Source organism: Chrysochloris asiatica, unplaced genomic scaffold, assembly GCF_000296735.1.
Source record: "Chrysochloris asiatica unplaced genomic scaffold, ChrAsi1.0 scaffold00018, whole genome shotgun sequence".
Taxonomy (NCBI): domain Eukaryota; kingdom Metazoa; phylum Chordata; class Mammalia; order Afrosoricida; family Chrysochloridae; genus Chrysochloris; species Chrysochloris asiatica.
Window position 1 is genome coordinate 12886962 of NW_006408536.1, and position 16483 is coordinate 12903444.

Genomic DNA, 16483 nt, shown 5'->3' on the forward strand with positions numbered 1-16483 from the left:
GATTCATTTTCTCTCACACTTTTGTAAACAACAACAACAAAAAACAAAAACCCAAAACCAAAAAAGTATTGGTTTTCTATGAGGAAGTGGGTTTTTTAATGAGAAAGTTAATTTTGTTAGATTTGAATTTTACAGCTGAATTTTACCTAATGACAGATACTTCACTTGGAAGTTAAGTCATTTTCACACACACACACACACACACATACACACACACACACACACACATATATATATATATTAAATGGGGATGAAGCCGGCAGAATAATTCACAGCCTGTGTATAACACTTTCCTCAGTAATACAGGTAGACTTTGGCTATATCAGATTAACTAGACACATTCACAGCAACTAATGTCTTTTTCTTGAGTTATTTCTCAAACTCTAACTTGGCTGATTCCATTACTTTCTATTGTCTCTATTACAAAGGTAAGTCGAAAACTAGTGCTATAAAAGCAGACATTTTTTTAAAACAAAAATATCAAAATGTGAAGGTATTGTTCCTCAACATAGCCTTCATCTGGGTCTATATACTTCTGAAGGCAGTGTTTCCATTTCTCCAACCCTTCCCAGAAGAATTTTGTGCTTTTTGATCTATATATACATCAAATCAGCAGTTTTAGCTGTCTTAAGGAACTCAAATTGTGTCTTTTTGAAATGTTCTTGAGTTTGGGGAACAAAAATAAGTCTGAAGGGTTAAGATGAGGGCTGTGAGATGGATGGAGTTAGTTTTCCCAGCTAAAGTAGCTTTTGCTACTCTTAAAGAATGAGCATTGTCATGCTGGAAAAAATTCCTTGGCACAACTTTTCTGGCCTTTTTTTCCTCACCAATGCAGTTTTCAATTGTCTTAAAATTTCTTCCTAATAAGCTCCCATGATGGTCATGTGTCCTTCAAGAAAATCTACCAAGAGGACCCCTTTGGAGTCCCCCAAATCAGTCACCTTCTAAGTTGTGATCTGTTTTGAATTTAACTGGCCCAACAGATCCCCAAGGAAGTCATTGTTTGATTGGACCCTTTTTTAAAGGCACCCTAACAAGACAAGTGTTCTTGCTGAGAGAACTTGTCTGTAGCCATCCACTGATTGCAGAGACATGATTAAACATGTTTTGTTTGGAATAAACCCATGCATGTATGAACTAGAACCCTAATAGCAATATTATTTTTTACTTACCCTTGTATAATTCTTAACAACTGTTCCCATTAATTGAGTTCTATTCAAGAGCAAATGGTCCTAGAGTTCCCGAAAAAATAACTCCTAGCTCTGTGGTATCCTAGCATGCATTTAGCCAAATGATGAGGTGTAGTAAATTCTTGAAATTAATTCCCTTCAATGGTTATTGATACTTGTGGCCTATAGATTATAGAAGGACTTGAGCGGATTGTATGATAAAATGAGGTAAGTATATGTGCTTTATACTTTAAGAAAGTTGAGAGTGCCCATGTTAGATGCTAAATGTAATAGCACACACATGTCAAAATAGATTAAAAAATATAAATGTATGGTAATAGTTTTTCAAGATTAGCTTTCCATTTTATGATTTAAGATTCTGGCTGATTTATAATATTAAGTATGGCAGGTTTTATTGAGGAACCATGTAATATATAATAGCAATATTAAGAAATACATACTACTCTTTATATTAGTTGCAACTGAAGTCTTTATGTACTAGGAGATAGGAGCAACTTTGAAATAAGGAAGGGGCCCTAGTGGCTGCTAATATGAGCATATGAACCACTAAGATAAAATGAAATTAAATAATGTACAAAATTTTAATAGATTATAGATAAATATGAAGATAAACATTCTAATAATCAAAAATATCCTAATAAGTAATTGGCTGACTTGTGAAACTGTGAGTTCAACATCAAAAGAGATGTTTGAATATTTTTGCACAGGTTGACTGATTAGATGAATTCCAAAGTCACAGTGCATTTCAATGGTAACTTGTAGAATGGGTAGGAAAATGCAAATAGATGATCACAACAGATCAGCTTGAGCAAAGGAATTTATATCTCTGACTACTTGTCTTCTATCTTTTCTTTCTCCTCTTAACCAATTGTTGTTAAGTGCCGTAGAGTCGGTTCCGACCCATAACGACCCTGCATAGGGTTTCCAAGGAGTGACTGGTGAGCTTGAACCACCGAGCTTGTAGTTCAAACGGCTTTGCAGTCTGGCGCGTTAACCCACAGCGCCACACCAGGGCTCCCTTCTTAACCAATAAATATGGGTATTTCCTTGAGACTATTAGTCCTTATTCTATTATTTTATGCACTAACAACTTTCTTCGTCCAATCTCCAAACATCTTTAGCCATCCTGACTTACTATCATTAACTGTAATCAGATGTTTCCAACTATTAATTTCAGTTCAACCATACTAACAGCTATTGAATAATCAGGCACCTGTAAGTCACCATACTAGGGTTTTCATATTTATATTACATTCTTTATATTTTCATTCTTTTGAAAGCCCTATGAACTAAACTTTTAAACTTATTGTACATTGTGAAGAAACTGAAGTACAAAGAAATAATAAATGGCAAGGCCTGGAATTCACATTCAAGTCAGTTTGATTCTAAAGCACAAGGCCCTTTAAGAGACTGTACCTTCTTCTAAATATTCCATTGGTTATTCAAATGAATACAACTCTTCAAAAAGCAAAGTCTCCTTGCCCTCATTTATCAGAATAAAAGGTTTTCCAACATTGTCTCAATTTTGTACTTAGGAGTCACCTAGGACTGCTTCCTTTCTTTTTTTAATCCATGTATGCATCCTAAAGAATAGATCCCACTTTTCACTTCCTTAATTCTGACTTGAGAATCTGATCTCTGGACTTAAAACAGAGTCCTAATTGGTCTTTCTGCATCTAGTCTTTCTCAGGTCCAAGATATTGTATAGTGTAAAAGTATTCTTCCTTTCAAAACCTTTGAATAGTTCTCCAATGATCCAATTAAAGAACCAATTCCTCAAGTAGGTCCTTCACTACTGTGGCTACATCTTTGTCTCCTAGCGCAATGTTCTCAGATGTGAACATGCATCAGAATCACCTAGAGGACTGGTTAAAACACAGACTGCTGAGCTCCACCCATAGACTTTCTAATTTAGTAGGTCTGGTGTAGGGCCCAAGAATTGCATTTTTTTTTACAAATTCTTAAGTGATGCTGATACCACACTTGGAGAACCGTTGTACTAAACAATAAGCTCATTGAAGGTAGTGACTTGCCCATATCTAGAATATTTTAGGTGCTAAATATGTTTTTAAGACTAGATATTAACATAAATCAGTGTCTTCCATGTGTTATAGATATAATGGTGAATTGTGAGGTACAGTTTGTGCCTCATTAAAGAGCATAATGAGCAGAGGGGAAGACTAACATGTGAGTAAACATTTACAATGGAGTAAGAAAAGTACCTCAATAAGGTAAATACAGAGACTAATGGGAACCCCTAAAAGAAGATTCTAACCCGTCACTGAGAGTTCAGGCAAGGTTTACTATCCAATCTCAGCTGAATTCTGTGAGATGGACAGGTGGAGGGAGTGTGGAAGTTAAGGGGGCGAAGAAAGCTGTGAGACAAATATCACTAGTTTGAGCAATTTTCAGTATCTCAGTATGGTGGAAGAACAAAAGGAGTAATGAGGCAGAAGAAATAAACTGTGTGATTAGAAAAGGCTTTATAAAGTGCATAAATAAAAAGTTGGTTAGTGAATATACGTTCCTTTCAAATACTCCTTTTCTCCTAGGCTAAGTAGTTGTAAAAACATTCTTCTCCATGCTTAAATTCTCTCTGGTGTAGCACTGTAGGTTAGGCACTGGACTGTTGTTAGCCACAAGGTTGATGGTTTAAACCCACCAGCCGCTCCTCGGAAACCCTATACAGGGTTGCTATGAGTCAAAACTGATGCAACAACACTTAACAACAACAACAACTGTCTATAAAACCTTACCTATCCATAAAGGCTCATCTTAAAAGCACTATCCATCATAAGACCTCTTCTTATACCTGGAACCAAATGTTTCTCATCTGAATCTTATAGTACACTGTATCATTTTAGTGGCATTTTTCATGTACTGCCTCATACATTTTTCCTTGCTCACTCCTACCCACCTACCCTCAAAAGAACTGGATTTAAAACTTTCTGAAAATTAAAATGGAGTCCTGTTTTTCTGGACATACCCTATAATCAACAAAATACCTTACAAGTGTGGATATTTAATCTATATGTTAATAACTGGCCAATTTTTTTTGTAAGATAATATGGTGAAATAAGACTACATATGTTTCAAAGTCAACAAAGCACCTAGAAACACCAAAGGAGGGTTTGGCTTTATAAGGAAAATCAAGATGTATTAAAATTTCCTCTAAATGTAATAGATCTGCTACTAAAGCTGTAATAGGACTGAGTCCTGGTGTTGCGCTGTGGGTTAATGCGCTGGACTGCAAAGTCTGTTTGATCTGCAAGGTCAGCGGTTCAGGTATATCAGCCACTCCTCAGAAACCCTACAGAGGGTTACTATGGGCCAAAATGGACCTAATAGCACTTAACAACAACAACAAAGCTGTAATAGGATTAGCAGTGTAGTATGAACCACAAGATCAGCAGTTCAAACCTACCAGCTGCTCCACAGGAGACACATGAGGCTGTCAGTTTCTGTGAAGATTTAGTCTCACAAATCCTATGTAGCATCACTGTGGGTTGGAGTCAACTTGATGGCAGTGGGTATTTTTTTTTTGGGGGGGGGTTAAAAGCTATAACACATTCTTAACCCAAAATTACCAAATAAACTTTCTCCTTATAAATGAACAACCATTAGCATATATTTTAACAACTATTATCATTTCTATCTTGGATACTTGAATACTCTAGAGCTAAAATCATACTGATGTGATTATGGCAAATAACATGACAGTGGATATAGTTCCTCTTTGTCACAGAAAGATTCTACTTTATCGTATGCATTAAATAAATGCTGTTAAGGTTGTGGGGTTTGTTTGTTTCTTTCTTCCCTCCCATGGAACTATATTGTAGTGATTATAAGTAGTTCAAGATTCTCTTTCTCAATATCTTAATAGGATGTTTCATTCACATTGAGTCAAGAGCTGAAATGAACCTTTTAAATATCACCATTTATGTATCTTAAAATGTATGATGAACTACATAGATGTTTTGACATATGCTGAACTACTAATATTCTTTTCATTATAGTACAAGGTAGCAGAATCTTCAAGCAATAGCAAGTCATATTCTTTACTAATTTATATGTAACCCCCAATTTATAGATTTTAAAATATTACATATAAAACATACACAGGATTAAAATTTCTTCAGCATTCCATTAAGGTATCCCAAGTGTTAAATGTGGCGCTGTGGGTTAGTGCGCCAGACTGCAAAGCCGTTTTAACTGCAAGGTCGGCAGTTTAAGCTCACCAGCTGCTCCTTGGAAACCCTATACAGGGTCACTATGGGTCAGAACCGACTCGACGACACTTCACAACAACAACATGTTAACTGCCAGAAGTTCTGACTTCTTGTGTGTGGCAGGCAGGCAGTGGGCAAGGCTTGACAGTGTTTTGAACAGGCTGAAGCAGATAGCAGGTGTTCCTGGGTGAAGTGCACCATAAGTGGGCAGGTCCTGAAAAATTGGTAGCCTGGATTAGGTGCACAAGAGGGTTGGTGCTGAAGACTGGTTTCCTTTCCTCTTGGTACATAGAGGGAAGAAATTATCTATGAACCCTTTAGTAATTGTCCTACCCTGTTTTTCAAAGAGTTGAACTATTTGATCAACATATGAAAAGATAATCTCCCCTCAATGGGCCCACGTAGCCAAAGTTATAAATAAACATAAGGGAAATAATTTAAACTTAGCAACCCAGATCTTCATGATCTATTTTGCAGCTACATTTTAGAGTTAGTTACAAAATAGCATCTATAAACCCACAGATAGGAAGATAGGACATTACTTGGAATATATTAAGCTATTATCATTCACAAGACAAAGAAAGAGATTCATCATAAACATTTACACATGCTCCTGTGTATAAACATGCTCTACCTCACAGGTTGAAACCTATAAACAATACCTTTTCATAAATAAAATTTCAAATTTCAGACACTTGAAATGTGTCTGTATGAATGTTTGATGATACAAGATGTTTCTTCCTGCTCTTTTAAAAAAACACTTAAGATACCCAACCCATCATGCTGTGGCTTTGGTCCTGAGATATCAGAGTACTTTCATTACAAAAAACTTAAGTGTCTAATAAATTCAATGTTTTATACCAATGATTACCTTTCTTTAGCAAAACAAGAGATGTAGAGGAAACACAGCTATAAATATTTTAAATGTAATTAATTTTGATATAAAGTATCTTTCAAAGATCCTAAAAGTACTAAATCTTGAATACCAATTTTCATTTTCATCTAAATTAATTTTTCTCCACAAGTTACTTATGAACAAGACTTACAATATTAAACTCGAGTACATTTATACTAATTTTGCTTTCCCACAATAATTAATCCACTGAATAGAAATAAAGAATTACTCATGGTTTAAATAAAAAGACAATAAGCTAAATAATGTGTATTCTGTTATGGAATTATATACAAAAGTGATTTTAAATTAAAATATTAAATATTAAATAAACCTTAGTATTGATATTTTTACAAACATGATAGATAGTTTTGGCAGAAGCTGAAAGACTTGATTGTTTGAAAAGAAAGAACATGGGAATTAAATTTTATTTTCATGAGGGAAAAAAGCACCCCACAATTATATTAATTTAATCATCAAGCTACTCTTCATCTCACATTCTCCTTAACTTTAAAAGGAACTTAGTCTGTGAATAAGAATGCATCGAGGTATTTGTTTTTGTTGTGTGGCTCAATATTGCCATAAAACTTGGACCATGTTGAGCTGCTTACAATTTTAATTTGTATAGCTGTTTAAATACTTAGTATTTTCACAAGAATTTCACATAATTAGTGTGTATATATACTAGATAATTCATACAATGAGAAAGCATTAGCACAGAATGTAATTTCTGCTAAAGATGGACAAGGAGTCCAAGAGAGACAGTTAACTTGAGTACTATCAGCAAACAGTACTCGTCCTTTGTTCCCCTTACTGCAAGCCATCTTCCTGGAGTCTTTCCCCCTCATAGGCAAGAAGTTCTGAGTGCTAAATCAGAATCCCTTGATTGGTTCATGAGGAAGTTAATAGGAGGAACAAAAGAGTTATCATAACTTTTTCCTTTAAGTTTTCTGAATCACCCACATTATATATATGTGTATATATATATATATATATATATATCCTGGTGTGGCGCTGTGGGTTAATGTGCCAGACTGCAAAGCCGTTTGAACTGCAAGGTCGGCTGTTCAAGCTCACCAGCTGCTCCTTGGAAACCCTATACAGGGTTGCTATGGGTCTGAACTGACTTGATGGCACTTAACAACATATATATATATATATGTTGTTGTTGTGAAGTGCCGTCGAGTCGGTGCCGACCCATAGCGACCCTGTTTAGGGTTTCTGAGGAGCAGCTAGTGAGCTTAAACCACTGATCTTGCAGTTAAAATGACTTTGCAGTCTGACGCAGCCCACAACAAATATATATATATATATATCCCACAGTTAATATATATATATGTATATATATTAACCAAAGGTGGTTAACTTTCCATATGCAGTTACTTGGACTATCTTCTGTAACAAATCATTTATATTCTGTAGTCTATTAGCTATATTAGCTTTTGGATTGCTGGTATCTCTGCTTGTGTGGCAAGTTGATTTTAAAAAGTGTGGGTCCAGTTTAGCATGAACAAACAGTTCTCTTTCCCTTCTTCCATTTCAGGATGGCATTTGGTACATGTTGGAGTCTCTGAAGGTCAAAGGTTTATTCTAGGACTTGCATGGTGCTATGTTCATATATGCTGTGTAAAAACCTAAAAGCTTTTAGTTCAAAATTCATGATGACCTTTGACTTCTCAAAAACAAAGTTGGTTGAGTCTAAAAGCCTCTGTTAGGAAGAGATGGAGGAGAAAGACAAATATCTCTTAGTGAAAGGAAAAGCTACAGGGATGAATTTTTGATCCTATGAAGATTTACATACAACCTCATTCCCCCAAAATTATTTGTGTTAAAAAACGACAAAATAATACAGGTTTATAAGTAAGATTTTTGTAAAGGTACTCACATAGGTTAAACTATAAAAACAATTTTATGTTTGCATATATTTGGAAGTAAATAATTTTCAACTGTTCCTTCCTGTATTCTTTTTGCAAAGACACTGGAAATAGTTTTATTTAAAACAACAATGAAAAGATTTACCAAAGAATCTTTATCTAAAAATCTAAAACTCCTATTAAAGGAATTCTGAGAAAGAATAAAGAAAACATGTCTGTACTTAAGACAAAAATCATGCTGAAATTTAATTTGGAAATTCAAATGAAAACAAAAAATCAAAATCAACCAAAACTCTTGTGCCCAAAAGTGACATGCTTAAAAAGTTACATTGATATGGAAAAAATTTAAATACTACTGCTAATATACTTTTAACACATATATGCTTATTTGAAAATACTAGCAACTATTGCAACAAGCATCTATATTTATCAAAAGAGAAAATCAAGATATGTATATATGTATTGTATATATACATATGTACAATATATATGAAGGGGCTTAAAAAGTCCATGGAAAAATAGAATGAAAAGATACCATATTCTTTCCATAAATTTTTGAAGCATTCTAAATTTTTATTAATAGAAAATAATTTCCATAACTATACTTTCTATAAATACTAAATGATCACTGTATTAGAATCTTAGGGCTTAATAACCTAAAAAGAATGTGAGATTATTGTTCTTATCGCTTGAATTTCCTCCTTTATGGTGCACTGTTTCCTTTTGATGTAATTTTCTAACCAGGCAGTTGGACCTTATCTACTAATTGCCCATTCCCATTACTGTCAGGAGCTCTGGTAGCATAGTGGTTATGAGTCAGGCTGCTAATCTCAAGGTTAGCAGTTCGAAACTACCAGCCATTCTGTGGGAGAAATATGAGGCTTTCTGATCCCTTAAAGATTTATAGCCTCGGAAACCCTATACAGTGTCGTTATGAGTCGGAACCAACTCCATGGCACACCACTACCACCACCACTACTGATAAGAAAGGAGCTCTGATAGCATAGTGGTTACACGTTGGGCTGCTAACCTCAAGGTCGGCTATTGGAAACTACCAGCTGTTCTGTGGGAGAAAGGTGAGGCTTTCTGCTCCTGTAAAGATGTATAGCCTCAGAATCCCTATGCAGGGTCGCTATGAGTCAGAATCAACTCCGCTGCACACCACCACCACTACGAATAAGAAGTAGATTAGGCAGTAGTGAATGGTGGACTTTCTCTTTTGATAGGCATTGGAAGCAGGGCTGAGATTATTGCTACAGATTTGCAAAATGAGCTGTCCATTTAATAAGCAAGTGTAGCTAAGAATTTCAGTCAATTTGAAATATATACAAAACATTTGAAATATATACAATAAATACTGGACTGGGAACCATAACCATAAGGTCCAAGGTTTGAGCCTACCAGCTTCTCTGTGGGAAAAAGATGAGGCTTTCTGCTCCCTGGAAGATTTATAGTTTCAGAAACTCTATACAAGGTGGCTATGAGTTGGAACTGACTCTACAGCATTTAACCACAAGAACAAAATAATTACTCATACGGAAAATTTTCTAATTTGTTATAAAATAAGTAGATCATATTCACTGTATGTTGACTCTATAAGCTATATTGTAATAATAAAATTAGAGTAACAATTTAAAAAAGCAATTATGTATTTACAGAGAAGACTAGTAAATAATTAGCATACATAACAAAAAAATCAGGAGGCAGAGATTCACAATGAAAATAAATTGGTTAACAGGAAGTTAACAAAGTTAAGGCATCATACAACGTTTTTCTTTATTATAAAATTTAATGTTATAGGAGAAAAATCATGAAATATATTAGATGATAAAATAACGAATTGATTTATGTAGGCAAAAAAATAAAAGTAATTTTTATCAGTATGTGCCACTACAAAATCAGTTTCCACACATTCTTATAAATCTAAAATATTCAATGTTAAAAAAATCCATGATCACCACATAAAATACCCACTGTATAAGGTAGAATCTGAAGTAAAATTTAAGTAATTGAAATTTAGAATGCAGTTTCCTTAAATTTTCAGTAAAAGTTTTTTAGTGATTTTTTTCTTTCCGTTTCCAAGAGAGAACAATTGACTCTCTTTAAAAATACCAATTTCTTAGACTGCTAACATAGTTCTTTTAGGGAACTAATCACTTATTTGGAGTCCTGGTGTGACGCTGGGGGTTAATGCACTAGACTGCAAAGTTGGTTTGAACTGCAAGGTCAGCAGTTCAAGCTCACCAGCCGCTCCTTGGAAACAGGGTCGCTATGGGTCATGGCACTTAACAACAACATCAATCACTTATTGGTGTCCTGGTGTGGTGCTGTAGGATAAGCACTGGACTGCAAGGTTGGTTTGAACTACAAGGTCGGCAGTTCAAACTCACCAGCTGCTCCTTGGAAACCCTGGACAGGGTTGCTATGAGTCAGAACTGGCTCAGTGACACTTAACAACAAATCACTTATTAAGCAACATGCTAAATACCATGCTAAAATATTTAATCCCCCTACTTCAGTTAATCTCTTGCATTAACAGGAATAAGATATGGTGTACACCAGAAATACTGTAATTCGAGGTCTCAGTTTTCAAAATATAAAGAAACTTGTAAGAGAAGCATCTTCTCCTTTGAGAACATAGAACAAAAGAAAATAGACAAAAAGGAATAAAGAAAACCAAACAAATGAAAAATGGAGGTGAAATAAAGGAAAAGAGAAGAGAATGTTAAAGGAAAAGAAAATAAAATAGATGAAAAACTAAAAAAATACAGACAGCAATTTAGTAAATAAAATTATAGAAAGAGAGAACATGCATCTGGTTTTAGAAAATATAATGGTGCTTATTCCATTCAGTGAGGAATTGAAGCTAATCATTGCTACTTAAATTCAGGGAAAGGTGGCAGAATAAGAGGGAAAGGGAGAAATGAATTTTAATAGATCATTTATCTTTCCATTCATTCTGATTATGTTGACTTTTCCTTTTAATAATACTGTCCTGTTATTCTGAGGTTGAGGGAACAAGAAGGCAAGAATGGAGCCAAAAAGGAGAGATTACAGTGAAAATAAGAATAAGGGAGACACATCTGAAAATTGTATAAAATGAGGTTTCCAGATGACTCAATAGTTCTACAGTATATTTCCTTAACTATCACCACCACATCTGCAATCCACTACTAGTCTTGTTCAATGATGTTTAACATTTTGGGGGTAATAAATATCTCTAAGTTACAGTACTTATTTCCATCTCTCACTAGTCAGCATCCTGACCACTTGCTGCAGCCTGCAATTTTCTTGACTAGACAAACGTAGTTATTTTGCATTTCAGTAACCGTTATAGCCATACCTATTGAACCATTTCTTGATACAGTGTAGTCACCAGGTTCTGGAAGACTTTTCAAAATAATAGTGCATATGATTTTTTGCTCTCTATTTTTTTTTTTTTTTACACAAAATAAAAGAAAACTTTTCAGAATGCTGGATTCAACCATCATATATGCCACTCTTTTCAACTGACATTCCTAAGGAGAAATTATCTGTTTTTAGTATGGATGGAATCTTTAGAACACTTATACATCCAAAACATTAATAACATGAAAATTAACAGATTCATTAGGAATATACCAAAATAGTTTTAATAACTATAAGTAGTCTTATTAGCTTAAAAAAAGTATTAGAAGTGCTTCATGAAGGAAGAGTTGCTGGTTCAAACTATGCCGAGGTATCTCCCAAAGAGAGGGATGTAGTGACAGATGAAGTGGGAAAAATCTTGGGAGATTCCAGCAGCCTTTGAGGAGTTGAATCTTCAGTGATGGGGAAGACATGCAATAGGAATCAGTCTGCCTTGCTTGGAAGTTCATGATTTTTTTCTTCTTCCTACCTGGCAGCCACAGTTTCTCAGCCACAGAAGTATGTTGATAAGAAAAGCTTAAAAGCCACTTATAATAAAAAAAAATATAGCAACATGAAAAAAGGACATAAAACCTCCAGTTTCACTTCTAATAAAAAAAAATACTTATAATTGGACATCTTACAGATATACCACACTAGCAATTTAAAAAAAAAAAAAGTGAATTCATCTGTGATTCATTCAACTTTCTCAGATACTTAAGAGAAATTTTAAAATAATTTTATATGTATTTTAAAGTAAGAAAAATGATCAGTTTTTCTGATTGTACATGGTGGTGGTGGTGGTGTGACATGGTATAATTATATATAAAAGGTATTCTTAAGCAGTAAAAAATTTTACAATTACATAAAAATGCAAACTGGCATATATAATCTAAGTTAATATGATTTAACATTGCTCTTCTCATTATTGACTCTAAACTGATATTAATATTAGCAATATCTTACCACCATAGTCAATTAGTTAATGTATTAAAGAATTAATATTAAACTTATGTTTCAAGCAAATTAGTCTATACTTCAATGTAATGATATTATATCATGACCAATTCTAAGATCCATGGTAAAAAATGCAAGGATAGAACGGGCAATTGCATACTATAAATATTTCTACTTGTTTCAACTAATGTATCTACCTACTAAATTTTCATAGAAACAAATCCCAAATAATTTGCATTTTACCATCTCTGTATTATAGTCTTGTAAAGACCACAATGCAGGCAACAGCAAGAAAAAGAGGACAGAGTAGGTTGTATTTAATGAAATGCACCTCCCCCGCCATAAATGTCTTTTGTTTGAACATGAATGAGAAAAATCTGGTAGTTGATGGCATTATTCAGCAAAGCTTCTTCATGGAATTCAACATAATTCTCTGTCAGAGAATTTGACAGAGAATTCAACATAATTCTTTCTGTTAAAAATCAATTTGCAGGCTGTAGTTAAGAAAGTGGACTCCAATTTGCCCAGCTGTTTTAACAGGTAAAAAGAAGGAAGAGAGGTGGAAAGTTCATTTTTATTGAGCTCCTAAGTGTGCCCCAAGGAGCTCTGATGTGTCATGAGTTACAGGTAGGGCTGCCAACTGCAAGATCAGCAGTTTGAATCTGTGGGGGGAAAATGAGACTTTCTGCTCCTGTAAAGATTTACAACCTTGGAAACCCTATACAGGGTCACTATTAGGTGGAACTGACTTGCTACCACATTAGGTGTGCTACATACCTAATCTAGCTGAGGGAAAGTTGTAGAAGAAGTGGTCATCTTTATGGGAGCAGACAATTTCATTTTTCTCCCAAGGAGTAGCTGTGTGGTTTGAACTGCCAAACTTGCGGTTAGCAGCCCAACACCTAAAAACCAGCACCACCAGAGTTCCTTGAAGAACTAGTAGTAAAGTTTAATTTCAACCTACTTCTAATTTAAGCCCAGTTACATAAATTCTCACTTCCTTTCCTCTTCTCTCTTACCTTTAGCCTTACTTAATTTCTCACTGAATTCTGAAGTTTTATTGTTATGCTTGTTACAATACTTTCCTTTTTGTTTGACAAATTAATAATTTCAGTTTGGGGCAGGAATATAATAAATCTGAAGAAAGAGCATGGACCTTGGGTTCAAACAGTCTTGAGTTGTGAGTACATTAAATTATCATTCTGACTCTCAATTTCTATATATACCTATTTTGCAGGATTATTGTAAGGAGCAAATTAAACAAAGTATATAGAGTACTTGGCACAGTGCAAGAACTCAGTAAGTGTTGGTTGTGGTTATTATTATAAAAAGGTAATCTGATGCTCAAATATTTACCATGACTTGGCGAGAACCATACATCAATTTCAGAACAAACATTGGAACCATGTTTCCCCAACCATCATTCTGTGTAGTTATTAATATTTTAGACTATTCCTGTGATGCACAAATGTATATACACACTCTAAAATTATTTAAATGTTATCAATCCATACAGATTTTATTAGTTTACTTGTAAATCTTTTAAAACTTTCAGATCCATTTTGTGAGCATCCAAATCTTTCCTCCATAAAATTTAAAAAATTTGTTTTTATATTTCCCATTAGAGATTATTTTCTATTCTCAGAATTAATCAACTGGAAACCCATGCAAAAACTATCCACCAGATGTCATATTTGGTAAGGTCACATTTCAGATACCGAGGCAGCATGAATATTAGAAGAAGGAAAAGCTGCCAGTATACTGAAGCAGTTGCTTTATCCCACAGCCCAAATCCTCAACCTACGGGAAAAGAAACTTCAGTCAGGACAACCACTTAGAATAATTTCAAGTAATGAGAACTTTCTATTCATCAAAAATTTTCATAGAATGGAAAAGCTCAGTCTATAACCAATATTCTGTATTATCCAGTGCCAACCTTCTACCCATAAATTTCAAATTACATTAACTTTTTCAGTATTTAAATAATGAACTTATTGAAGAATCACCATGACTTTAATTATCACTGTGTAGAAACCTTTCCAAAATATCATGAATTTCTCAGTTTATTTGAAGCCAAAAGGGTCTTTTGCCTTAAGATAAGAATCATTGAGGAAGACCAGCCTTTTCACATGAATCTTCTGATATATAAAATATAATTTTTTTTCTTTCTAAGTGTCTTCTACCACTAGGACATGCAAAAGCAAATTTAGTTTAAATGTTGAATTGGAGATAATTCTTTACTCTGAAGAGTTAGTGAGCTTCAAGAGGAACATCTATAAAAAAATTTTAAAGTGAGGATTACTGCATTAACAATCTGAAAATACACATTAATTTGGCAGAGAAAGGGAAGCAAAATGTATCAGCTGATACACAGAAAAACAGTCTGAAATGAAAATAATATAATATCTATTTTCTGAAATCTACTATTAAGAAAAAGAATCCTTGAAAATCTACCAAAATCACAGAAAGTAACTGTCATTCTTAGCTGTAGAAAGAAATTCATGGAGTTCACAACCCATCTACTGCTCTCTAGTTGATTCCAATTGTCCCAGAGGATTTCTAGGCTGTAATTTTTACAGAAGCAGATTGCCACATATTTCTCCCTCAGAGCAACTGGTGAATTGGAACTGCTGACCTTTGGGTTAGCAGCCTAGCTATTTAACAAATGCGCCACCAGGGCTCCTTATGAAATTCAGAAGGTGAGAAAATTTTACTAATTTATTTAGTTAAATGCAATAATTTAAAAACTAAAACTGTAATCCTCTTTTAGGAAATGAAGAGCTAATTCAGCCATTAAAGTTTAAATTTTTAAAATAAATCTATATTTAAAGTAAAAAAACACACAACACAAAACTCTAAAAAATCCGAAATTCCAGAAGCAACTGGTAGCAACTGGTAGATTCGAACTGTTGTCCTTGTGGTTAGCAGCTCAGCTAACACTACCAAGGCTCCTTCAACACTTCTATAGGATGTAACAATTCATCACTTTTTAATTTTTTAAAAATCATAACAGATTAAAACAACAACAACAACAACAACAACAAAACAACTTTGGCAAGTTCGTAGTTTAAGAAATCCATCAAAGTTAAAGTTAATAAAGCAATGCAAGTTGTTCCAAAACATATTTACTAGTCATCAAATAATATTTTAAATTAAACTTTTAAAGTTACAAGAAATGATCAAATTTTATGTACTGCCATTTTCATTTCTATTCTAAATTCCTATCCCAGTTCATTTGATATATGTTATCCTGTAGCTGTCCACATAGAAATACATACTTGACCTCAACCACCAGTATTTCTTCATGTTCTCTTAATAATAAATAGTAAACAAGAACAGTTAGTCAATGATTTTTAAAACAACTTTTCAATTATTTTATACACAAACAGGCGTTTCATTCTATCAGTAATTATTTTTTAATGTTAGCAAATCTTTACACTAGTTCTTCCCACTGACTCTTAAGGTAATTATACATACCACAGTCTGATGATTAACTTGAATTACTTCATCGCCAGCGTGGATTTTCTTGCACCGATCTGCAGGTGACTGAATTTAATATAAAAGAAATGATAAAGGACATAAGTTTTATGAGTCATTTATTTTCTCTGACAACACTACAATAAATTAATCTCCCTAAATAAGATCAAGTTTTTAATGATAATCTTCATGGAGTAAAACTAATAAAAATGGTTACTAGTATTTAATATACTGTTTGCATTCTGTGTATAACTAATGACAAGAAATAGAAATGCAAAACAATATATAAATATCTATGTTACCAAAAAATAGATTTGAGGGAAAATAATACTTGATCTCAACCTCTGCAAAAATGTATGCAGGTAACCCTGCTGAGCTCCACTGGACAACTACTTTAACAATATATTTTAAATACATTCTTTTGTATACTTTGATCCTTTCTATTTAATATGAGGAATTCACATAACTTCAAGAAAT

At 33.9% G+C, this 16483-nt stretch overlaps 1 protein-coding gene across 3 annotated transcripts in view; it reads right to left on the reverse strand.

Moving 5' to 3' along the window:
• Positions 1–16483, reverse strand: part of CNKSR2 (connector enhancer of kinase suppressor of Ras 2) — a 427386-nt gene that overhangs the window by 176338 nt on the left and 234565 nt on the right. For all 3 annotated transcript variants that reach the window (XM_006835578.1, XM_006835579.1, XM_006835580.1), the window contains exon 8: positions 16007–16075. In XM_006835578.1, the coding sequence (XP_006835641.1) occupies positions 16007–16075 (69 nt within the window). The remainder of the gene's footprint in view (positions 1–16006; positions 16076–16483) is intronic.